This window comes from Dryas octopetala, chromosome 4, assembly GCF_963921425.1.
Source record: "Dryas octopetala chromosome 4, drDryOcto1.1, whole genome shotgun sequence".
NCBI classification, from domain to species: Eukaryota; Viridiplantae; Streptophyta; class Magnoliopsida; order Rosales; family Rosaceae; genus Dryas; species Dryas octopetala.
This window is the reverse complement of record NC_141369.1, coordinates 4,499,473-4,525,030: the sequence shown is the minus strand read 5'-3', so window position 1 is coordinate 4,525,030 and position 25,558 is coordinate 4,499,473. Positions and strand designations below refer to the sequence as shown.

At 38.4% G+C, this 25,558-nt stretch overlaps 2 protein-coding genes across 2 annotated transcripts; both read right to left on the bottom strand.

Moving 5' to 3' along the window:
* Nucleotides 1-12,575: 12,575 nt before the first annotated feature.
* On the bottom strand, nt 12,576-12,959 carry LOC147286266 (uncharacterized). The gene has a single exon (XM_086240724.1). The coding sequence runs from the start codon at nt 12,957-12,959 to the stop codon at nt 12,576-12,578; it is 384 nt and encodes a 127-aa protein (XP_086096850.1).
* LOC147286265 (uncharacterized) lies at nt 12,956-25,033 on the bottom strand. The gene is made up of 8 exons (XM_086240723.1): nt 24,841-25,033; nt 24,483-24,630; nt 23,840-24,035; nt 22,868-23,065; nt 21,729-22,237; nt 14,562-17,972; nt 13,617-14,507; nt 12,956-13,481 (listed from the first exon to the last, which is right to left on the bottom strand). Exons 1-8 carry the CDS (start codon nt 25,031-25,033, stop codon nt 12,956-12,958), a joined length of 6,072 nt encoding a protein of 2,023 aa, XP_086096849.1.
* Between the last annotated feature and the right edge of the window lie 525 nt (nt 25,034-25,558).

Below are 25,558 nucleotides of genomic sequence, written 5' to 3'. Positions count from 1 at the left end.
TAAGGATTTTGGGACTTTATTTGAGAAATAAAGAGATTTGGATTTAATTTTTAATTTTGTTTTAAATTGGGCTTGACCTGAAAGTTGACTTTTTATTCTATTGGGCTTTTGGTTTTGACTTTGGGCTCGTTGGAAAGGTTTCTAGTCCACGAGTTTGTAGACTCAAAACACGCGTAAATCGGAGTTACGGTTTGAGAGTTACTGGCATTTAAAGTAAAGGGCAAACTTGTAATTTTTATAAAAATGAGTTTTAAAACCCAAAAATTCAGAAACCTCTCTCTCTCCTCATTTCTCTCTCCTTTCTCCTCGGTTCTCTCTCTCCCCGCGTTTCACTCTCTCTCGCTGCACTGTGCAGTCGCCGCCATCACCGACGCGTGAGGGCGCGTCTGGCGACGGCTGCCGGAGGTTGAAGCCTGACGAGCTCGTCGTCCCTCCCTCTTCCTCCCCTTGGTCTCTATTCAACCCAGAAAAGCCCCGAAACCCAAAACCCTTGGTCTCCCTTTTTACATGATTACACGGTGAGTGAAACTTATCGGAATGTATTGTAGAGTACCGTGAGTGAATTGTCTATTTTGTGTGATTTTTTTGTCATATGTTAGAGAAGGCTAAGTGTAGGATTTGGATCATGAGAATGAATTGAGGAGGATTTGAGGCTAAGTGATTAAATTGAGAATTATAGAGAGGCTCTGAGAATAATTGTTGAATTAGAGAAGAAATGTTTATTGTCGAGGTAAATGAATGATGATTAGGTAATCGTTCGGCCAAAATGATCTAATTATTTTTTGAGAAAGTATTGGTATGATTTGAGGATTATTATTTATCTCTTGGTATTATTATGGTTTATATCGATTATGGAGAGAATAAGAAATGCTGGTTCAATTGATTGGGAAACTGAGATTTGTTATTTGAGGAAGATATTGAGTCTTGATGTTGGTTTGAGTGGTGTTGATCAGATTGAAATTTGTTGTGGGAGAACAAAAACTTAGACCTCGTTCGATTTGGACATATTGATCATTTTATCTCTTTACTTGGAATTCATATAATAAATTACGAAATTATGAAATTGGGCGTATTTTTAGATTAGGTCGATATAGCTTTATCTCTCCGCTATTCTAGTGACAAACAAGTGAAGAGTCGTGAGTAGGAATCAATTTCGGAAAGGATTCGGCGTAGTTCGGAGTAAACTGTGAGTGGACTTCGTTTAATAAATGTTTTATGCAATTTATGATTTATTTATTTAAAGAAAGTTATTTAGTTATTGCATGCTAAATTAACTGAGGGATTTAAACAAATTAGTGCACGTTTATCCATATTGAAAAGAGGAAAATAAAAATGATTTACTATTATTGTTTGGAAGCTTAAATTTATGATTAACTAGCTTGGTATTTTCAATTAATGATTTATGAGATGTTTTGAGATCCGTTGGATTGCATAAGTTTGGAAATCATTTGTTAATTAAATATTTTGGTATGGGTAAATGATGAGTTCAGGGTTGCATTACATGGTTCTCATATGAATAGTTTCTAGAAATGATTTTTGGCATTATTTTGGAGAAGTTTTATTATTGAATTTCCGTCCTTTGGAAATGATTTGGATTTAGCAGTTTTCATGATTTAAGAATGATTTTATTTTAACGGATTTATTGAAAGAATTATATTACTAGTTTTTATCTGGATGAGTATTCCTAAGATGTGATTTATTGAGATATCCAAACGTAGTTTCAAACCGCCATATTAGTACCCTCCCTCAGCATGTATAGAATTGCTCTGCACTCACCTAGAGATGACTCGGCGGTGTATGACTAGCATTTGCTCTACACTTGCCCAGTCGGCGGTGTATGACCAACATTGTCTATTGCTCTGCAGTTGCCTAGTTGGCAGTGTATGACCAGCATGACATATTGCTCTGCACTTGCCTAGTCGACGGTGTATGACCAGCATCACATATTGCTCTATACTTGCCTAGAGATGACTCGGCAGTGTATGACCAGTAGTTTCACGGGTACTAGTGTGGCGTGAGGTTTCAGTTTGTGGAGTATTTTGAGAAATGAATTTACTTCAAAAATATTTTAAATGACAGTTTCAGTAGAGCATTGCGTTTTATTTAAGATATTTTAACAGTTTTACAGCTTGAGAGTACTATTCGTTCTTCAGAGTACGAATTACAGTTTTGAGATGATTTAAAAATGGAGTTGAAACATGCTTTTAAAACTGGGGGATTTTCAATGAACGATGTGAATGAAATTAGATAATTTGATTGGTTGCTTTGATTGCGCGTATGCATTTGTTTGCTTGGATTTGGTTTGGCTAGGATTTGGTAAAGTTTAGGCTTGAATCATGAAGGTGGAAATGATGGTGATTATGCTTTAAGGTTATTAATTAGGATGTGAATAATTGATGTTGAGGTTAATAGTTGACGATTAGGCAATTGATTTGCCAGAATTATTATTATTATTGGTGGGATTTGATGTGAATACGAGAAATTATAATTATCTTGATGCTTGAATTATCGGTGAATGAAGGTATTATGTGATTGAGTAATTAAGGATAATTTGTGGATTAATATTGAGTATGAAACTTGAAGAATTATTGAGGATAATTGTTTAAATCATTTCACTCATACGAGCTCTAGTGAGCTTACCGGGTTGTTTGTTTGAATGACCCGGTATACCATGGATATGATGCAGTGTGGTTATTTGTGTTTTACAGGTTAAGCAAGCTGAGGAGGCAGTGAAGAGAAGACGAGGCAGTGAGACCCACTTTGTTTTACATAAATGTTTTATTTGAAGAAAATTTATTTATTTATATTTATGTGCATGGCTCAAAAGAAAGAGAAAAGGGGTTTAAATGTTTGATGTTTGTATTTTTATGGGCCCGAGGTTCGGGGCATTACAGACCAACCTTTCTTAATCTAACTAGGATTTTTTGTTAATGAAGGATTCCTTGTCCATTTTGACTTCTCATAATGACCATATTGCCCCCGAAGTCTCCTAGTGTCATTAGGACTCCTTTCCCTAGTAGGGTTAGGTTTCCTAGTTCAATCAGGAATTCCTGCTTCAATTAGGATTTCTCATTTCTGGCTCAACAATGATGGTTATAGGCTTGATATTTCCTCTTGTGACTAGGAATCCTCCTTTGACTAGGATTCCAGTTCGTTTCCTGGTTTGACCAGGAATTGACCCATTTTCCTAGTTTGACCAGGAAATGTCCCAAAACGGCTCTATTTGCTCATTTTTTCCTATTTCTGCTTCATTTGACCTGAGAACACAGAAAAAAGCAACAAACACAAAATATCGAGTTCTAACACTCTGGGTTAAGGAATTAGTATTATAAAGTAATGCAAAATGCACACTCATCACACCCCCAAACTTAGATTTTGCTAGTCCTCGAGCAAATAAAATAACGAAAAGACTCAAAACTGACTCTAACATCCCAACAATTGAATTCATCTGCATAACCATCAATCACATAGGAAAGTAAGGCATATAAGTTACATTCTCCAAATTCTAATAACATTTCAAATAACATACCTCACTCCTCTACTGTCATATAGGCCATCCTTGACACAAATCCAAGTGTTATATAAACAGAACTAAATCAATATATACACAATAGATTCAACTCCAATCCTCACTATGGTATACTCTCAATGATGAAACACTCAAGAATTGGGTGATATGTGCACTCAAAATATATGTGAGAGAAAATATGTAACAAAAACAATTAACTCACATACGTACATGAAATAGCGGCACATTTAGGAAGAAATACTGATCTCATGGAAAGGAATCAAAGTGCTTGAAATAGAATCAATGACCACAGGCTCCTTTCTCAAATAGACTCCACATAAGTATAATACATGTCCCTTAAGATCAGCTAGGGCTTTAATAGGGCTATAATGAAGGCTTAGGCTAGGATAGGATATTGAAATGAAAGGAAAACACAAAGGCTAAATACTATGGAATTGCAAGCACACTAGAACATTCTAAGGCATACCTTGCTTCTTTGCACTTCATAGCTTAATTTGAACTCTTTTTGCTCACTTTTTCTTTTGAAACCACTCCATCTCTTTCTTTGCTTTCGTTTCTTTTTCTTTTCTTTGGGCACGACATACAAACTTTTCTGGCACATTTTTGCACAGGCTATGCATTTTCACTTCTTTTCCACCTCAATCAACATGTAGACACATTGCAATACCATAGATAGGGTAAAACGGGCGTAGCACCCCCAAACTTAGGGTTTGGTATGCGTTAACAAAGAAAACGGCTTAAAAGGCTCAAAATGGGTAACTAAGGATAAAACATGTGATGGGTAGGCTTTTTGGGCTATGGGGTACACAATCAAGGCCTAAATTCATTTCTCAAGAGTTATGCAAATACGACATACTTTGTGCACACAAGAAACGAGTACTAGCTCATTGATTCATGATTATGCAAATTCCAAGCAAATGACCAAATGAAAGATAATGAGATCAAAACAACGACTTATATGACAACAATAGAATTACAATGGCGCTCAACACTCAAGAATTTAAGAACAAGGCTCAAAAGCTCACTTAGGTCATGCAAGTCTACTCTATCATGCATATAAATCATTAGTAATACAAATCACCACCTAAATTCATATCAACAAGACCAAATGACATAGAATTGCAAGATATGTTACAGAACACTATTAGAAAGAAAAGAATACCAAATATACACACAAGCTAAACATGCTTATAACAATCATATGCAATCAAATCAATTAGTTGGGGACTCAAAACTACCCAAAACAAACGGAAAGACTCAAAAACGTTGTTTTTAAAACAATGTCGCACACTTCTAAAGATTTAAGTCCATCACTAAGGTTGATGAAATCTAAAGAAAAAGTGCATTTTGATGTGGGTTTGACACCCTAAGTTTAAAAACAAAAGTAAAAAGTTTTCCTAACGTAAAAACACAAACAAATGATAAATGTCTTTCCCCCCAAACTTAAATGATACATTGCCCTCGATATATAAGAAATAAATGCATGAAGACATAAAATAAGTAAAAAGGGAAATTGCAACTATCCAAAACCAAATAAACACACAACTAAAATGAAAATTGTCTCATGAAGCAAAATAAAGAAACTGTTTACTTGCGCACGCAAGTATGGACACTCCAAGGGTAGGTGCGCCCTCCTTGGTCTTTAACGGCTTCTTCTGAATTCTTTAAAACAAAAACGTGGGTTGCCTCCCAATCAGCGCTTGGTTTTCTGTCTTCAGCCTGACATTGCCACTCATCTACTTGCGTCCTTTCTTCTTCTTCTTCACATTGCTACTCTTGACATTCCCTAAGAACGGTTTGAAGAGATTATCCATCTCTTCCTTCTCATCTTCATAATAGGTGATCTCCTCGCTTTGCGGAGGCTCGGAAGTGAGTCGGTACACCTCTTGCTTGGTGTTGTGACGAATCTTCATTAAGCATTCCATTGCCTTGTACTCCATGTTAGAGGTGCACAAGAATGGCCTCCCAAGAAGGATAGACACGTCACCAGGAAGTCTCAGAACATCTAGCACTATGAAATCAGAGGGAATTAGTAAATTACGACATCTAACCAAAACGTCAACAAGCATACCAAGGGCTCTTTCGACCGAAGAGTTGGCGAAGCGAATGTTTGACTCAAATGGGTGCAAATCCGCTTCCACAAACCCAAGCTTTTTGAAAACCACCAGCGGCATGACATTCATAGCTGAGCCATTGTCAATTAAGGCCTTCGCAATCTGACACTCCCCTATGTTGCACGGTATGACCAACGAGCCCGGATCTTTCTTCTTGATCGGATAAGTTGCAAAGAGAACACAACAAATCTCCCCAGGAACGTTGTGACTATGCCCTTGTGTTGTATGTTTTCCTAGAGCAAATTAATTAACCTTTTACCCAAACTCTAGGTTAACTCTCAAGTGCACGCGGAGTAGCAAAGCTTGCAAACACAAGGTCAATCCCATAGGGAATTGTACTAGTGTAATGATTACTAACTCAATTAATTCAATTAAATCTACTCTAACTCACACACGCAAATGGAGGTTTTGATTGGTTTATGAGATAAGACTAAACTAACAAATAAAGGAACAAAACTTTAAAATAACAAACTGAATTAATTTAGATAAGAACAATGATAAAGAAGCACTAGGGGTCAGAATCCACCACTAGCATACCATTCACCTTACTATGGATACCAACAATCAATATGCAAACATGTCAACAAAGTTTGTCTACTAAAAGGTTTGGCTAGTTACTTTTAGCAATTACTCTCTTTACTATGCATAACTAAGAGCTTCTTAGGTCTCCCTTAGCTAGTTAAGTTACATGTTCCTAAGCGTACTTAAGGCAACTGTTATCCATGCAAGAGTCATAACAATTTGTGAGAGTGACAAACATATAGAGCATAGACCCATCCAAATTATAACCTATGATCATCTATAATCCCTTTTCGCATGAATATTATCTTAGGATATCCACTTGTTTCCTATTGAAACTATCATCCTTTTGAGCTTGTTTAGTTCCACAACATAAATCTAGATGCATGCAACCTAAGGTGATCAGTCAAAGATGCGAAACAAATAAAGTCAATTTAAACAGAGATCCAAGATTTGTCAACATGTAAACAATTGAAAAGTCAATAATCCATAGTAAAACTAAATAGCATCACTAGGGCTTCATCCTAGCCCTAGCCAAATATTTAGTTACGCATAATTAAATCCATAAATAAATATAACATAATTAAAACTAGGAAAAAAAAGAGGAATAAGGGAGAGAGAGGTGGTAGCTTGCTGCCCTTATGCTCCACATCAAAGCTTCAAGAGAACATGGCAGCAGCAAGGCGGCGAGATAGCGGCACAAGGTGATCGCGTGGCTGCAAGGAGGTGGCGTGGCTGCAAGGTCCTTCTCCTTCCTAAAGGCTTCGGCACAAAAATAAAAGAGAGAGATGTGTAGAGATCAAGAGGTGGCTGTGGCAAGAGAGAGAAGGAGAGTGGCTGCATGAAGAAAAAGAAAAGAAAGAGAAAGGGTGATAGGGTAGGCGGCAAGAAGAAGAGAGAGAGGCTAGGGTTTCTGAAATTTCACAGGGGAGAACCCTCTCTTTGAGTTATAAAGATTATTTATAGAGGAGAGTGGGGCCGCAATTTCTATTTCTCTTTAATGTGGGATTGCTGAAACTTAACCTAATGGACAAAGGCCACACTTACTTAAGCCCATTACACAACAACCAATAGCTCCATGCGCCAATTACATGGCCTTAAGCTTCAGCCCATGCACCAGCCACTTGCCATTCACTTAAGCCCATGCCGCACCTTTTCTAGGATGTTGCGCTCAGCCCAAGCCCAATGGCTTGGCCGAAAATTGCTCTCTTCATTTGTACTTTGGCCCAATGTCTTCCAGAAGTTTCTAGAACCATTGACTTGTTGACTTGTTGACTTTGACTTTTGACCACTTCTCCTTGTCCACCTAGGAATCCTTATAAGCATAGGATTTCTATATCATTTGAAATTTCACAATTACCATTTTGCCCCTCATGATTCCTATCTTCATTAGGACACCATTTCCTATTCGGATTAGGTTTCCTAATTCAAATAGGATTTCCTGCTCCAGTTAGGATTTCTCATTTTTGGCCTCGGTATCACACATGTACCAACGTATTCTTCAATCATGATCAGATCCTCCTCTTCCTCACTATCCATGATCTTAATCACCTCCTTAGTCTTGATTACTCTCACCCTCTTTCTTGGAGTTGTCTTCAGAATGGCATTCACATGCTCATCATTCTTTGGGTTGACGACGGGCTGACTAGGTAGCTTCCCCTTATCTCTTTGACCCAAAGTAGTAGCAATCTGACGCACTTGACTCTCTAAGTTTGCAATAGCCTTCGAGTTAGCTTGCATCTGCTACTCGGTTCAATTCATGAAGGCATTGGTGCTTTGAGCTAAGTAAGTGGTGCTTTGAGCAATCTGAGCGATCTTCTCCTCCAAGCTAGACCTCTCGGCATTAGGGTGCACATAAGGCTTGTTGTTGCTCCCACTAGCTTGCTGTCTATTAGTGTTGCTCCACCTAAAATTGGGGTTGTTCTTCCATCCAGGGTTGTAAGTGTTGGAATAAGGATCGTATGGCACCCTAAGATAACTCCTAATCTGATTCACTTGCTCCACGTCATTCCCTTGTGCTTGCACACCCATCAACTTCTCTTGAGCCAATGACAACTTCTGCACCATAGTCTTGATTTCAGCAATTTGTCCCTCCATGGTGTTTGGCGCATCAGCTACCTCATATAACCCTCTCTTTGATCCTCCTCTTGAACGATTAGAATCCCATTGTTGAGAACTCAAAGAAAGTGACTCAAATAACTCTGTAGTCTCATCTCCAGTTTTAGACATAAATTCACCACCACATGCCGAATCCACCTTAGCTTGATCCCTCTCCAAAAGTCCTTGATCAAAACAACAAATCACATACCAAGGGGATAGGTTGTGGTGCAAGCAGCTAGTAAGCAACTCATTAAATCTGTCCCAAGTCTCATGGAATGGCTCATCGGCTTTTTGCGCAAATCCAAGTATCTCCTTCCTAATCGAATTGGTCCTGTAAATAGAATAGAACTTGTTCAGAAATTTGTTCGAAAGATCATCCTAAGTCGAAATGGAACCACTAGGCAGCGAATACAACCATCTCTTTGCCTTGTCTTTGAGCGCGAAAGGGAACATCCTCAAACGATACTGATCGGCATTCAATCCCCTCAATTGTGCGGCTTCACATACCCCAGAAAATTCCTTTAAGAAATGGATCGGATCCTCTCCATCCAAACCATGATAACTCGGCAACAAGTGAATTTGACCACTCTTGATCTCGAAGTTAATAGCTATTTTCGCATAACGGATGCAAGACGATTGTGTGGGCAGTGAGGGTGCTGAAAAGTGACTCAAGGGCTGTGGCACATTCTCATTTGCTTCAGCCATTTCGTTGCTTCCAATGTCCTCACTACTCGAATCAGATGCACTAGGTAGATGGCTGATGTGTAAAGTTCCTAATGCTTCGTCTTTGAGCCTCTCTAACCTTGCAATAACTTCAAGGTTCATAAAACAACACCTAATCAAAAGCAAACACAAAATCAGTAGAAAGAATGCTTATAAAGGCATGGTATTTATTAAAAACTAAAAACTAACCAAAAATAAAAACTAACTAATATAACCTAATTCTAATGACTCATTAAATCAATTCATTGATATTTAGACACCATTCCCCGCAACGGCGCCAAAAACTTGTTGATTGTTTTCTTAGAACAAAATAAAAACATATCTCATTCTAAGTATACTCGCAAGTGCACGAATCGCATCAGTAGCAAAGCATGCAAGCACGAGGTTGATCCTACAGGGAATGGTTAATACACAACAAATCAATAGAATAACTAAACAGGGGGGTTTTGGGAAGGATGGAACTCACACACACCACACCACACACATACACTCATTATCCTATCTTACAATGTTAAGTTTTCAGCAAGCAAATCAGATATGCATACTCTAACCATCCAAGGCTAATGAAAAATCAATTCAAACACAATATATCAAAGGTTGACTGCTAAAAAGGTTTGGCTAGTTACTTTCTCACAATTGTTCTCCTAAGGCATAAATTAAGAGCTTCTTAGGCCTCCCCTAACCAGTTAACTTACATGTTCCCTAAGCGTACTTAAGACAACTGTTATCCATGCAAGAGTCATTAAGATCTATGAGAACGTCAAACACACACAACATACAAGCTTTGACTATTTCCTTGTAGTGGTCCTACGAAGCCATTATCAAGAACAATTTCTTATTCCCTTGTTATTTATGATTTAGTGTCTTTAACTATTTCATATCTAAACCTAACAAATAAACTAGATGCAATTATCCTAAGCTGGCTAGTCAAAGGATGCAAACAAGAAGTGACGGATTCAAATAGATATTGAGAATTTGATACATGCAAACATCAAATTAATTCATCAAGAGACAGATAAACGATTTGTTAAAGCATGGCATACCTGAAAATCAACCTACAACTAACATGCAAGATAGAATAATAAACTACATAATTAAATTAGAAAATAAAATCTGAAATATATAAATAAACTCCCAATCCATAATTAAAATTAAATCCAAGTGTCTGCCCTCCTAAAATGATAGAAAGAGATGTATATATAAGGGTGTGCAGCAGCTAGGGTTTTGGGAAGGAAGGATGTGCGGCCAGCTAGGGTTAGGTTTAGAAAACTAGGGTGTGCGGCATGGGCTTGGCTTCTTGGGCTTAAGTGACTTGCGCAAGGCCCTAGGGTTTCTCCCTCTCTTTTGCGCAAGGTGCAGCTGACTTCTATGGGCTTGGTGTAGCTGATTTCCTCCCCATTGAGCCTCCAATAAATCAGGAATTAAAATGAAATAAAAAAGGTAATATCAAATCTGATTTTTAGAGCCCAATTAGGGAAGGAGAGCCTTGCAAGGTGCGGCCAGCTCCTCTCTCTTAGCACACACGCCACTTCCTATGTGGTTTGGGCTGGGCTTTCATTTCTTCATGCTCTTGAACCCTCTCTTGATCTTGGGCTTCCATTTAAACAGCAAATATTCATTTAAGCTCAAAATGGGCTGATTTGCATCCATTTAATTCCTATGGGCTTTCCACCTACAAAAGAGAAAAACACAAATAAATAACATAAAATATAGGGACTAAGTACTAAATACATGAAGATAGAGGGCCTAAAATGCAAACATTTAAGGACCTAACAAATTCCCCCAAACTTAACATTTGCTAGTCCCTAGCAAAACAAAACAAAACTACACTAAGACTCCAAAAACAACCTAACCGTCCACCAAAAATCTCAGGTATGCTTGATCATGCATAACTCAATCAAATAGATTACATACTAGTTCCAGAGATTACCAAATGCCAACATTAACTCACAATCAACAAGGTTAAGCATCATGTGCGTAAGACAATATCAACATAGTTTTCAATCTGAACTTTCAAGCAACTTGAGTAATCACAAGCAACTAGTGTCACTTCAATTCTCACAAAGATAGTCACTCACAAAATAAAGCACTGAGATTTTGGTTAAATAGTGATTCACTCAAAAAGCATATGTGAGCGAGTTTATGCAAACAAATTCAAATTACTCACATATATGTAAGAACGAAAGCACAAGTGAAAGAATAATGATCTCATGAAAGATACCAAATACCCGAAATCAAATCAAAATACAATATGCTTCCATCCCATCTAATCTCCACATTAAGACTACACTTCACCTAAGATCATATAGGACTTTTACATATGGGTTGTAATGGGGCTAACGGTGAAGGGTTTTAACAAGAAAGGTATGGAAAACACAAAGACTTAAGGGAACCATAGAGAATCAGGTTTTACGTTGTCATTTCATTCTTATACACTTTGGCAACAAGGCTTGCATTCTTGAATTTGCACACTTGTGAAACACATGCCTACCCTTTTCACTTTCTTTTCTTCTTTTTTTTCTTTTTTTTTTTTTCTTTCTATTTTCTTTTGGGCACGGCAACATATTCAACTCCTTTTCTTTTCTTTTTCCACATTATTCCCAAGCCTTGCACACAAATGAACAATTATCCTAAACCAGTTCTCTACAATCCCTTAAGTATGGGTAGATACACACAACGGAAAGGTACTTCCCCCAAACTAGGGGCTGCCACGGGTAACATGGTTAAGAAACAAAAAGGCTGACAAGGCTCAACAGGGCAACTAGGGGTATAAATTAACACAAAAAGGATGGCTAGAATGGCACAAACGAGACAAAGAAGGCCTAAATCATTTCCTAGGTTCCACGTAGTTACAACATGCTTCAATTAAATTGAGATGGAAGTTCTATCATTTGATTTAAAATGATGCACATTTCAAGCATTTGATCAAGTGAAAAATAATGAGATCATGCAAACTCTAGATATTCAATGAACATATGAAGTATTAGCATATAACCCTCAAAACATAAGCATTAAGGCTCAAACCTCGCAAAGGGTGTATAAGTTTCACTAGAAGCTTAGATCATACAAGTTATGCAATCACTTTCAGTCTAAACTATACCGGTATTGTAATCCACACAAAGATAGCTCAAACATGCTCAAAATGAGTTATATGTCAAAAGAATAATCAAAAGAACTAGTTTCATCAATTTAACCAAATTATGCAAGATCAAAGCATTTGCAATTCATCATAGTGGTGGACAAGAACCTAAAAGACACAAAAACAAAAATATTTTTGGTATTTTTCAAAAATTTGAACGAAAATCTCAAAACCTAAACCTAAAACTCTTCCCCCAAACTTAAATGAAACATTGTCCTCAATGTTTCGAACTAAGCATGCAATGAATCATTCAAGCTAGGAAGACAAATACTCTAATGACCTAAAAACAGACCACAACCAACAAAAAAAAAAAAACTAAAGGAAAGCACAAGGTTAAGAACTCCCTGATATCCATGCAAACAGCCAGAGGGCAATGTCTCTTCTCTCCAAATGTTGGGTTGCCTCCCAATCAGCGCTAAGTTTAGAGTCTTCAGCCAGACTTGGTAGTACATCATGCTAATGGAACAGGATCCTCCAAGAGCATGTTCTCCTCTGAACGCTCCATATTAGCCTCCAAGTAATGCTTAAGCCGATGACCATTCACCTTGAATGTATTCTTTGTCTTTGGATTGCAGACCTCCACTGCACCATAAGGGTAAACATTAGTAACAGTAAATGGACCATACCATCGAGAACGAAGTTTACCTGGAAAGAGTCTGAGGCGAGAATTGTAAAGCAAGACTTTCTGACCCACTTCGAAATGTTTCCTCAAAATGGCCTTGTCATGGTAGGCCTTAGTCTTGTCTTTGTAAATCCTAGAACTCTCATAAGCCTCATTCCTGAGTTCTTCCAACTCACTCAATTGTAACTTCCTATGGTCACCTGCCTCGTTCATCTGTACGGGGACATACCAATGGGAGTCTTATACGCTGTACGATAAGCCCATAGAGCATCTAAGAGGCGATCTGACCAATCTTTCAGGGAGGGGCTCACAGTCTTCTCCAAAATTTGCTTAATTTCCCTATTACAGATCTCAGCCTGTCCACTTGTCTGGGGGTGATAAGGTGTAGAAACCTTATGCTTGATACCGTATTTGCTCAGCAAGGCCGCAAATAACCTGTTGTTGAAGTGAGATCCTCCATCACTAATAATAGCCCTGGGAGCGCCAAATCTTGCTAAAATATGATCCTTAAGAAATCTGAGGACAACTCTAGAATCATTAGTCTTGGATGGAATTGCTTCCACCCATTTCGACACATAATCAACCGCAAGCAAGATATACAAATAACCCTTGGAAGACGGAAATGGGCCCATGAAATCAATGCCCCAGACATCAAAAATCTCAACAATAAGAATGGGGTTAAGAGGCATTTGATTTCGTGAAGAAATGTTACCAAACTTTTGGCACCTATCACAAGTGGTGCAGAATGTATAAGCATCCTTGAACAAACTAGGCCAGTAAAAGCCACACTGCAACACTTTTAGAGCCGTCTTCTTTGCTCCACCATGTCCTCCACATGCATCAGAATGGCAAAAAGTTAGTATAGACTGAAACTCAGATTCTGGCACACACCTTCTGATGATCTGGTCGGGGCACCACTTAAATAGATATGGATCATCCCATATATAGTACTTAGCCGTGCTGATGAGCTTCTCCTTCTGAGCTCTCTGTATATCACCTGGAAGTTCTCCTGTAACAATATAATTAACAATATCAGAGTACCAAGGAACATAAACAGACAATGAGAACAACTGTTCATCTGGGAATCGCTCATTCAGAGGGAGGATGTCCTCCTCTGCAGTAGAACTGTGCACCAATCGACTAAGGTGATCCGCCACCACATTCTCTGAGCCCTTCTTATCTTTGATCTCCAGGTCAAACTCCTGGAGCAACAAAATCCATCTAATCAGCCTGGGCTTCGCATCTTTCTTCTGTAGAAGGTACCTAAGCGCTGCATGATCAGAAAACACAATCACTTTAGTTCCAATCAGATATGACCTAAATTTTTCTAAAGCAAAAATGACAGCCAAAAGCTCCTTCTCTGTGGTGGAATAATTCAGCTGGGCATCATTGAGAGTCCGACTGGCATAGTAGATAACATGTGGTATCTTGTTCACTCTCTGCCCTAACACAGCTCCCACAGCATAATCAGAAGCATCGCACATCAGTTCAAATGGTAAACTCCAATCAGGAGGCATAATGACTGGAGCTGATGTGAGAAGAGTCTTCAATCTGTTAAATGCGGCTAGACACTCCTCATTGAATTCAAACGGCACCTCCTTGGCCAACAATCTACTCAAAGGCCGAGCTATCTGGGAAAAATCCTTAATGAACCGCCTGTAAAAACCTGCATGACCAAGAAACGATCTCACATCTTTAACTGTCAAAGGTGGTGGAAGATTACTTACCAGATCAACCTTAGCCTTATCCACCTCTATCCCTCTACTGGATATGACATGGCCAAGAACAATACCCTGTTGTACCATAAAATGGCACTTCTCCCAATTCAAAACCAAATTGCATTCCTGGCATCTTTCTAAAACCAAAGCAAGATTATGTAGGCATTTATCATAAGAAGAACCAAATACACTGAAGTCATCCATAAATACCTCTATTATATTCTCCACCATATCGGAAAAAATGCTCATCATGCATCGCTGAAAAGTACCTGGAGCATTGCACAAGCCAAAGGGCATGCGCCTGTAGGCAAAAGTGCCATAGGGACAGGTAAATGTCGTCTTCTCCTGGTCCTCTGGGGCTATAGCTATCTGGTTGTAGCCTGAATACCCATCTAGAAAGCAATAATGGCTATGACCTGCAAGACGTTCCAACATCTGATCAATAAAAGGTAATGGGAAATGGTCTTTCCGAGTACCTGAGTTAAGTTTCCTGTAGTCTATGCAGACACGCCACCCTGTTTGTACTCGAGTTGGCACCAGCTCATTTGCATCATTTCTGACCACTGTAACACCAGACTTCTTAGGAACCACCTGCACCGGACTCACCCATTTGCTATCTGATATGGGATAAATAATACCCACATCTAGCAACTTCAGCACCTCCTTCAGCACAACTTCCTTCATCACTGGGTTGAGTCTACGCTGAGCCTCTCTAGTTGGCTTAGCTCCATCCTCCAACAATATCCTGTGCATACACCTCGAGGGACTGATTCCCTTGATATCTGCAATACTCCACCCAATTGCTGTTTTGTGCTCTCTCAGCACTCTCAACAATTTCTCTTCTTCCTCTGCATTGAGGTTGGAAGCAATGATCACAGGTAATGTGCTTCCCTCACCCAAATAAGCATACTTCAAATGCTCAGGCAAATCCTTCAACTCTACCTTAGGTGCCTGCAACACAGAGGGTACAAGTTTTGTATCAGATACAGGTAAAGGCTCAAAAGCAGAAATATACATACCTGAACAGCGAGGTACGGCCTCTAAGTGAGCCAAAATGCTCTCAACCTGCTCATCCTCTTGCACAGCCATAGGGCTATGAATCAAAGCCCTATTCAACGGATCACTGCTACAAGTCACATTAAACACCTGTTGACAAACCAAATCCATAACATCCACCCTAAAGCACTCATGCTCATCACTGGGTAGTTTGAGTGCCTCAAACACTCTGAACTCAATGGTCTGTCCCTGCACATTCATAGTTAGTGTACCCTGTTGAACATCAATTTTTGTACCTGCAGTGGCCATAAAGGGACGACCAAGTATCAAGGGTAATTGTGCCTCATACATAGGTACGGCCTCCATTTCCAAAACTAGGAAATCAGCCGGCAATATCAATCCATCTACTCTCACAAGTACATCTTCCAAAATTCCTCTGGGGTACTTAACTGATCTATCAGCTAACTGGATACTCACAGAGGTCGCCTTCAGCTCACCTAAATTCAGAGTCTCATACACAGAAAATGGCATTAAATTCACAGAAGCACCTAAATCAAGGAGAGCTTTCTCAAACCTATAATCCCCAATGATACAAGGGATAGTGAAACTGCCTGGGTCCTTGAGCTTGGGAGGTAGCTTCCTCTGAAGCACTGCTGAAACCTCCTCAGAGACCTTCACTGTCTCGAACTCCTTGAACCTTCTCTTGTTCGTGCACAAGTCCTTGAGGAACTTTGCATACCTGGGCACTTGCTTAATCGCATCTAGAAGGGGAATATTGATCTCCACCTTCCTGAATATCTCCATAACACCCTTCAGAGGGTCCTCTTTCTTAGCCTTCTGCAACCTGCTAGGAAAAGGAGCATGTATAGAAATCAACTTAGAGGGGTCAGATTGTACCTGAGGTAAGGGAGAACCTTTGGGAACTACCACATGGTTGCCTGAAGATGGCACAGAAGAGTCTAAGGTACCCTTAACAGGTTCGGCTATGATCTCAGGTGCATCTTCTGACTCGACACCTTCCTCCACAACTTCTTTCTCCTCTTTCCCAACTATCTTACCCCCTCTGAGAGTAATTGCATTCACCTGCTCATTGTTCTTGGGGTTAATGATCACTTGCCCTGGAAGTCTCCCTGGCTCTCTTTGATTCAGTGCGGTAGCTAACTGGCCCATCTGTTGCTCAAGATTCGCAATGGCCCTATCAGTCTTCTGCATATGTGTCTCTGACTTCTGAATGAAAGACTGTGTGCTCTGAGCCATGGATGCAATCAAATCTTCCAAGGACTTCTTCTGAGGCTGTTGTTGTTGATAGCCCTGATGTGCCTGATGTTGTGGAAATGAACCTTGAGGCTGCTGCTGATTCTGGTTATTACTCCACCTGAAATTGGGATGATTCCGCCACCCTGGGTTGTAAGTAGGAGAGAATGGATCATTTCTGGGCCTCTGATTATATGAGTTCAGCATGTTGGCCTGTTCTTGCACAAACTCAGGGAAATCGGCAACATGAGGGCAAGAAATCGTTTCATGTCCAGGTGTAGCACAAATGGCGCAAACCTCCAATGATGGAGCTTTCTGATTTAGGGCAAGTATGACATCCATCTTGCGTTCCAGCCGAGCGATCTGCGCATTAGATGCAAGATTATTAGAAGTATTGACCTCATTAACACCAGCGCACTTACCTCTAGTATCTGAATGCATTGTTTCTCTTGCCATCTCTTCATAGAGGTCAGAGGCTTCCTGGGCTGTCTTATTCCTGATAGAACCACCTGAAAAATTAATCACAGCATTCCTACTCGCAAGGGTTAGTCCTTTATAAAATATGCGCATCAATAAGTTCAAAGGAAGTCCATGATGTGGACATTGAAGTAGCAATGTATTAAAACGCTCCCAAGCCTCTGAGAATGACTCATCTTGTTGAGAAAACTGCATAATCTTATCTCGCAGCATATCCGTCTTTTGAGATGAAAAGAACTTTTCTAAGAACTTCTTCTCAATTTCATCCCAAGTCCTCAGTGATCCAGGTTTCAAAGAATTCAGCCAAAACTTAGCTTTATCCTTCAAAGTGTAAGGAAACACCCTCATCTTGAGTTGATTCTCATTCACACCTGTCAAGGGCAAAAAACTCACAGCATTAAATATATCTTTAAGGTGAGTTAGCGGATCTTCACTAGGTAAACCATGAAAAGAGGGTAGCATATTAAAGTGAGAAGATTTGAGCTCATAATTTCTTGCAGCAGGTGGCAAGGCAATGCTCGAAGGGGAAGCAGGGATGGTCGGGATGTCTAGATCCCCCATGTGTTCCACGTTGTCTTCCTCGGCCATAACTTTTTCAAATTGGTGAGAGCTTGATGAAGATGTAAGAGACGGTGTAGGGGATGGCAAAGGTAGACGTGTTGCTGCTCGAACTAACTCCGCCTTACTCCTTTCACAAAACAACCTGATTTCGGCTAATCTCTCATCCAAATATGTGTCCTCAATTGACTTGTTAGGATCTGGCTGGGACATGCACAAGTACCTACAAAATAAGAGACAAACACGTTAGAACCACAATTAAACAATAAGAAAGAAAAGTAATTTTTTTTCGGATTTTTTTTTTTTTTGAAATAAGTAAATTATGTAACTAAATAAATACGAAAATCAGAAAATAAAACGAAAAATAAAAACAGAAAAGGAAAATCAATTAATCAAAGTGAAAAAACTAAAAGGGAAATTATCAAATCAGAAAACTAAAACAAGAATCAATTCAAATTCAAATTCCCTAATTGGATGCAATCCTACCTAACTTGGAAATTAATTAGCCCAAACTAATTAGGAACAATCACCAAATCAGATCATGCAAATAAGGCAAGGAATTTAAATTTAAACTTACCTTCCTAATCAGATGCACAACTAAAACCAAATCAGAAACCAAAACAAGTTAAGAAGGAAAAACAAGACACAATCCTACCTAACTTGTGACTCACGACACAAGAACAAAAAGAAAGGAAACTAAATTAATAAAAAGAAAACAGCCTATAATCACTAAATAAAAACACTAAAATAACGCACTAAGATTGTCACAAAGATCAAAACTAGTCCCCGGCAACGGCGCCAAAAACTATTCGTTTTAAATTTAAATACTCGCAGTGCACGAATCTATATATAATATAGATGGCAAGCAAGGTCGATCCCACGAGGACTATTATTGATCTTTAAATGATAATCCGTATGCTAAAAGGAAACAAGAAAACAAGACACGAGTGGCTGCCCAAGTTGTCACGCCTAGGGCAGCTGCCCACTTGAAATGAAACACACGCACACACACACGAATGAGAGGGAGTTTGTATGACTTGAAAACAGCAAATTAAACCTAACTTTAAAGACTAAAATGCGCAACTAGCAAAGAGTATGGAAACAGCAAGTTATCTTGTGAAAATAGATTGATAGATGATACTAGGACTCTAGGACTTTACCACTAGACCTCATATCCAATGTCATGGTGCAATTTCTGAAACCTTTAATTCCTATTGATGAATGCATTCGCATATTCACCTATGGCATAGCATGAAATGCAGGATTCCCCAAATGTACAAACTAGTGCATGGCGTCTACCCTAGTTCTTGTACTCTATATGTGACCTATGCATGGCATCTACATAGGAACACACAAACAGAATTCATTAAGCTTATATGAGAAAATAAATGCAATTAAACCCCTAGTGCATGGCGTCTACCCTAGGTGATTTAAAATTGATTTCACACAATTAGAATTCAGCCAATTACTAAATCCTAAGTTGTTTATCACTTGTATTAGGGGCTGATTGGTTGTCCTCACCCTAAATTGATTAAATTCTAGATGCAATAACCCTAGGTGATCAATCAAGGATTAAAAACACATAGAGAACAATGATAACAGTGAAATCAAAATCATCAATCCATGGAATTAAACAAACAGCAACTACATCACCAATCCATTAAAAATTCGGCCTAGGGCTGAATCCTAGGCCCTAGAAAACGTGATTAGTTCATGCTAGAGAACAAGAACAGCCACGTAATCATGTTTTTCATCTAACAATTACAAGAAAAGAAGAAGAAGAAGAGAAAACACCCCAAGGAGAGCTCACGCCTCCAGCAGCCTCTCTCTCTCTCTATTTTCTGATTTTTCCAAGTGTCTGCCCTCCTAAAATGATAGAAAGAGATGTATATATAAGGGTGTGCAGCAGCTAGGGTTTTGGGAAGGAAGGATGTGCGGCCAGCTAGGGTTAGGTTTAGAAAACTAGGGTGTGCGGCATGGGCTTGGCTTCTTGGGCTTAAGTGACTTGCGCAAGGCCCTAGGGTTTCTCCCTCTCTTTTGCGCAAGGTGCAGCTGACTTCTATGGGCTTGGTGTAGCTGATTTCCTCCCCATTGAGCCTCCAATAAATCAGGAATTAAAATGAAATAAAAAAGGTAATATCAAATCTGATTTTTAGAGCCCAATTAGGGAAGGAGAGCCTTGCAAGGTGCGGCCAGCTCCTCTCTCTTAGCACACACGCCACTTCCTATGTGGTTTGGGCTGGGCTTTCATTTCTTCATGCTCTTGAACCCTCTCTTGATCTTGGGCTTCCATTTAAACAGCAAATATTCATTTAAGCTCAAAATGGGCTGATTTGCATCCATTTAATTCCTATGGGCTTTCCACCTACAAAAGAGAAAAACACAAATAAATAACATAAAATATAGGGACTAAGTACTAAATACATGAAGATAGAGGGCCTAAAATGCAAACATTTAAGGACCTAACAGACAGATTTAACAAACTTTCATTTAGCATTCATGGTCTATGTTAACATGCTAAAGTGAAGTGTGTGATCTTGTGAAGATATTTTCGAATTAATAATCAGCAACACATAGGAAAACAGATCACAAACAAGCCACACAATTGTTCACCCAGAAAACCACTAACGGTTAAAAACTGGGGGTCTTTCCAGCTGACCAAGCAATCCACTAAATAAGAAGTTCAATACAAAGGGAGCACACAGCACACAAGCTCAATCACTAAGTCCTAGACTAAGTGGCAGCTTTCTTACCCCTTTGTGCAACTTCCATAAGCAAGGCAATCGGTCATTCATGAAGAAGGCAGCTCCAACTCCAAGCTCATCAACCCATGGCACCAATTCGCACCAAGCCCAGTAGATTCATCAATGCATGAACATGATATGCCAATGTAGGATTCTTAAAAAGAAGATCAACCTTCTCAAGCTAGAGGCATGAAAAGGTTGATATTGAATCTTTCAACTAAAATCTAAAATGAATGTGTTTGAAGAATATATAAAAAGATTTAAACACTCAAACCCATTTAGAATTTTAGATGAAACAAACAAGTTCAGAAAATCATTTTGATTTTTAAGAATTAAATGAACATTTTTTGACTTGATAAAATTGAGCACTCACCCTAAAAAATACCCAGGCATTAAACACGAAAAATACCCACGGAGAATGCTCATAGACGCACCAAAAAGATCTGAACAGAGTACCTCATATACCCGTACACACACACACACCAATTCCATGTTTGCCCGAGCCACGTGGAAGCCAATCAATGGCTGTCCACAAGAGACGAATAAGGGGCATATTCTCTTTGTCCTAGAGGGGTATCCTAGTATTACTAAGGATAGGAATGAGGAGCTGTAAAAAGGAATTTTGCTTTATTTTGCAAAAATCAGAAATGGGGAAGATAATGAATAGTGCTGATGTGTGTAGGTGTGTGGCGTGAATGGCAAAGAAGCAATCAGATCTGATTGATACAGTAGGGGAACCAAGCCATGTGCAATGCACATGCATGTTTAGTAAAAAACAGAACATGGGCTTTCAATGAAATGGGCTTTAAAAGTAAAACCCGAAATGGCCCCACTGTAGTGACTGTGACTTAAGTATCAACCACTGTACGTGAAAAATATTGTTCTTTATGTTCAGTGAATGACTAGTCAAATAGACAAAAAACTGTTATTTTCATGAAATGAATGAAGTGCAGTATACCTTGAGTCTTTGTTCATTCTTGACTTCTTCAATACAACTGATCTTGTCCTTAATCTAGCCTAGAGCTTGTGAGTGATTAAATAAAAACAAATACAATGGTTTTGACAAGGAAAATAGCCAATATAACAAATCCTAGAAACTAACAACATCCTTAGTTAAAACATCTTTAGCTACCTTACAATCTACCCTTATTAAAAATGGTTGATTTAAGACGTCACTTTCAAATTTAGTTACACAGAGAACGATAGCAAGGATTTCTTTCTTAATTGTTGAGTACTTTTGCTGAGCCTGCTTCCAATTTCCAGAAGTAAATCTTACCAGTTGTTCCTTACCATTAATTCTTTGTTTAAGGATTCCACCATACCCTTGTTCTGAGGCATCAGTTTCTACTATCTTAAAAGCTTCAGGGATAGGTATGGAAAGACATCGAAGTTCCTTGGCTTTGGTTTTAAGTCTTTTAACTGCCATTGCGTGCTCTTGTGACCATGGTAAAGGATTTTTCTTCAATCTCTGGTGTAGCAACTTGCTGTCTTTAGCCAAGTTTTGATAGAAGTTTGCTATGTAATTTAGGCTGCCTAAAAATCTTTGGAGCTGAGTTTTCTCTTTAAGCTCATCAGGGAATTTTTCCGGAAAAACAATTGCCCTTTCAATTGGAATTATAGTGCCATGAAAGATATTATGGCCTAAGAACCTAATTTTTACCTGAAAAATCTCCATTTTCTTGGCAGAGATCACCAAACTAGCATCCATAATAATTTTTTGGAATATCTTCAAATGTTTAACATGCTGTTCAAAAGAATTTGAGTAGACCAAAACATCATCAATGTAAACAATAGTAAATGAGGAGTAAGGGTTAAACATTTCATTTATAATATTTTGGAATTCTTATGAGGCATTTTTTAGCCCAAATGGCATTACATTGCATTCGTAATGACCAAAAAGAACTGTAAAGGTAGTTTTTTATCTTTCCACATCTTTAATCTGGATTTGCCAGTATCCAGATTTCATATCAAATTTTGAAAAAATATTAGTATTACATAACCTACTTATTAAGTCTCTCTTGTTTGGTAAAGGATACCTGATCCACCTAAGGACTTTGTTAAGAGGCTTTTAATTGATTACTAACCTGGGGACTCCTCTTTCGATTTCTGCGGCCTTTTCAACATAAAAGGCAAGACAACTCCAAGGGGAAGAACTCTTCCTGATTAGCCTTTTCTTTAAGAGATCATTTATCTCTGTTTTACATAACTCCAAATGGGTGCTATTCATTTGTATGAGCCTTGCTTTGGTAGGGATCTGAGATCCCTTAAAATCTTACTCATAAGGTAATGTAACTATGTGTCGTTTCCTGTTCCAAAAAGCATTAGGTAAATCAGCACAAACTTCTCTTTTTAGGGTTTCTTTAATTGTCTTTACCTGATTCTGGGCTTGAGGAGTATTAAGAATTTGTTCAGTATGTTTAAACTGGACTTCTTCTTTTAAGGAAAAGAGAAACCTTTCTTTTCCTTTGATCTTGTCTTTGATGACATTAATGTATTTAACATGGGGTTCCTGAATAAATTGGAATTTTATAATGGAACCTTTAATTGAAGCTTCAATTCCTGCTTCTGTAACCTGCATAGGATAGAGCATATTTAGAAAAGGAGTGCCAAGAATACAATTTTGAGAAAGGTCTCTTACCATCAGAAAGGGTGTTTCTAGGCAAATCCCACCATTGCAAACTGCTGCATTTGACAATTTATAATCTATCTGCATCCTTTTCCCATTGGCTGCATTTAAGGTTTGGGTAGTCTTCGAGAAATATTTAGTTGGAACTAAGCCTTCTTTTAAGCAGTTCAGATCTGCTCTTGAGTCCATTAAGGCTATGGTTGAAAACTCATAATTTTAGTTTATCAAAATATTTATCTCAACAAACCATCTTTGAGAAAGGACTTTATCAATTTGATTGATATAATTTAGGCTAGTTTCTCCTCCATTTTCTAAGTCAGAATCTCTTTTTTTTTTTTTTTTTCCTTTGAATCGTTCTATCTCTTCTAAGAATTCATCTTCGAATTCCTACTCTTCAAAGTGCTCTGAGAGTTTAGATAACTCAAGAGCATTGACCCTTCCTTTTAGGTCTTTGATCTCTTCTTTTACCTACTGCATTTCTCTTTTAAGGTCTGGAATTGTTGTTTCTTGAGTAATCCTACTTTTGGAAGCACTTAACCTTTCCAAGATATTTTGGAAATTGTATGGTTCAATAGGGGAAGTAAAGGCATTTTCTCTTTTCTTTTATGGTTCTTTAACCATCCCTAGATATTGTTCTAAGGCAATTCTTTTTTGGGCAGGATCTTCTATTTTATCAATAAGATCTAAGAGAAGATTATCTTGGCTAGTTAAGACGTTTACCTCCATACTCTTAACCCTTTTGCAGAGGCAGTCTGTCTTCGAGTCTTGACTGCTTGTTCCTGTAAAGCTTTCTTGTTCACTATCTTCTAATCCCAACACTTCCTCACTGGAAGAGCCTTCTGAATTTAGAAGGATACTGAGAAGTCCTTCTTTTAGATCTTCATCGATTTGAAGAGAGTTAACCTTATCTTTTACCCTGCAATCATTTTTATAATGCCCAATTTTTCCACATTTAAAACAAGTGGGTAGCCTTTTATTTTTAAACCTTGTAGATTTTTCTTTTGAAAACCTTTTATTTTTCCTTTTAAGAAATGTGTCATTTTTAAATTCATCTCCCCAGGTTTGCTTACGCCTCGGGAACTTCCTATACGTTTTCCCTCCTAATTTTCTTTTCAAGATTTTTGGGGTTTTGGAAAACCCAAATTGCTCACAGAAATCCCCCATTTCTTTTCCTCTAGAGGACTTTTCTTTTTCTAATTGTTTCTTTAGCTTCATATCTGTTCATAAAGCTAGACCCTTAGCACAAATTTCTGAGATTAACCCTCCAAAAGTAATATTTCCATAAGGAATCCTTCCTCCATTTTTTGTTTTAAGCCTGTTTCTAACCTTTTCGGCAAATAAAGGGGGAAGACCAGACACAAACTTTTCCTTCCAGAATTCTTGATGGCAATCATCTCTGGTAAGAGACTTTGGCAAGAAAAACATCTTTGTACCATCTAAACTGGGACAAGTGGAACATTTTAGGTTCATCAGAACCTCTCTAGACCTATCATGCTGCAGATCTATTGTTCCTACAAAATGAAGAGTAATAGTGTAAACCAAAGTGTTTACCCCATCCTCCTCATGACTTTATGTTTCCATTCCATGTTCTGTTTTTATGATTTTTTTTGTTGCATAAAGGATTTCATTTCTGGTTTCTTTTTTTAAGAAGTCCCACCAATCTCTTAATTGGCCTGAGAATCCCGTGACGATGGCAGAGGCCACTTGGCTTTCTGAATTGCCTGCAGCTTTTCCTGCTCTAGCATACATTAACATCTGGCGAATAGTATCAACTATTTGGTATTCAGTTTGGCCATCGATATTCCATTCCACTATAGACCCAGCGTCAAATCTTGTTGTGTCATAGTGAAAGTTTTCTTCGAATCCTATATCAACAAGTGTTGGCCTATGATAATAGTTTCCGGTAGGGGCCATAGGTATTGGGTTTCTTTTGAAAGATATTTTGTTTACTTGAGGATGAGATTCTTTTGGCTGATTTAAGAAGATTTGCTGCAAATCTTATATTTCTGAGTCTTCTTTAGATAAGACATTAACAACTGGACCCTTTTTTATATCTAATTTAGACAGCCTTTCAACTATTTCTTTCATCACATCTTTCTGTTGAGTGTTCGGTCCTTTCATTTTTTAATTTTCTAATTTAGGTGGTGGTTTAAACATTACTCCCTGGGGTTGGTTAAAGGATTTTGAGCTTTCTGCCTTGAAAGTAATTTCTTTGGGGTTTAATTTTTTAATTGAATCTTCTATCCTGGAGGTTTGGGCTCCTAAAGATTGTAGATACAAATTAGTATAATTTCCTTGCGACATAACATTCACCAAATGTTCTGTAGTAATCTTGTCAACCCTGGACAAAACATCAACCTTGAATGGAGAAGCTGTTCCTCCATTAACATTTAAGGCTTCTTCTGGCGAGTGTATTAATCTAACCATTTTCCCCTTTTT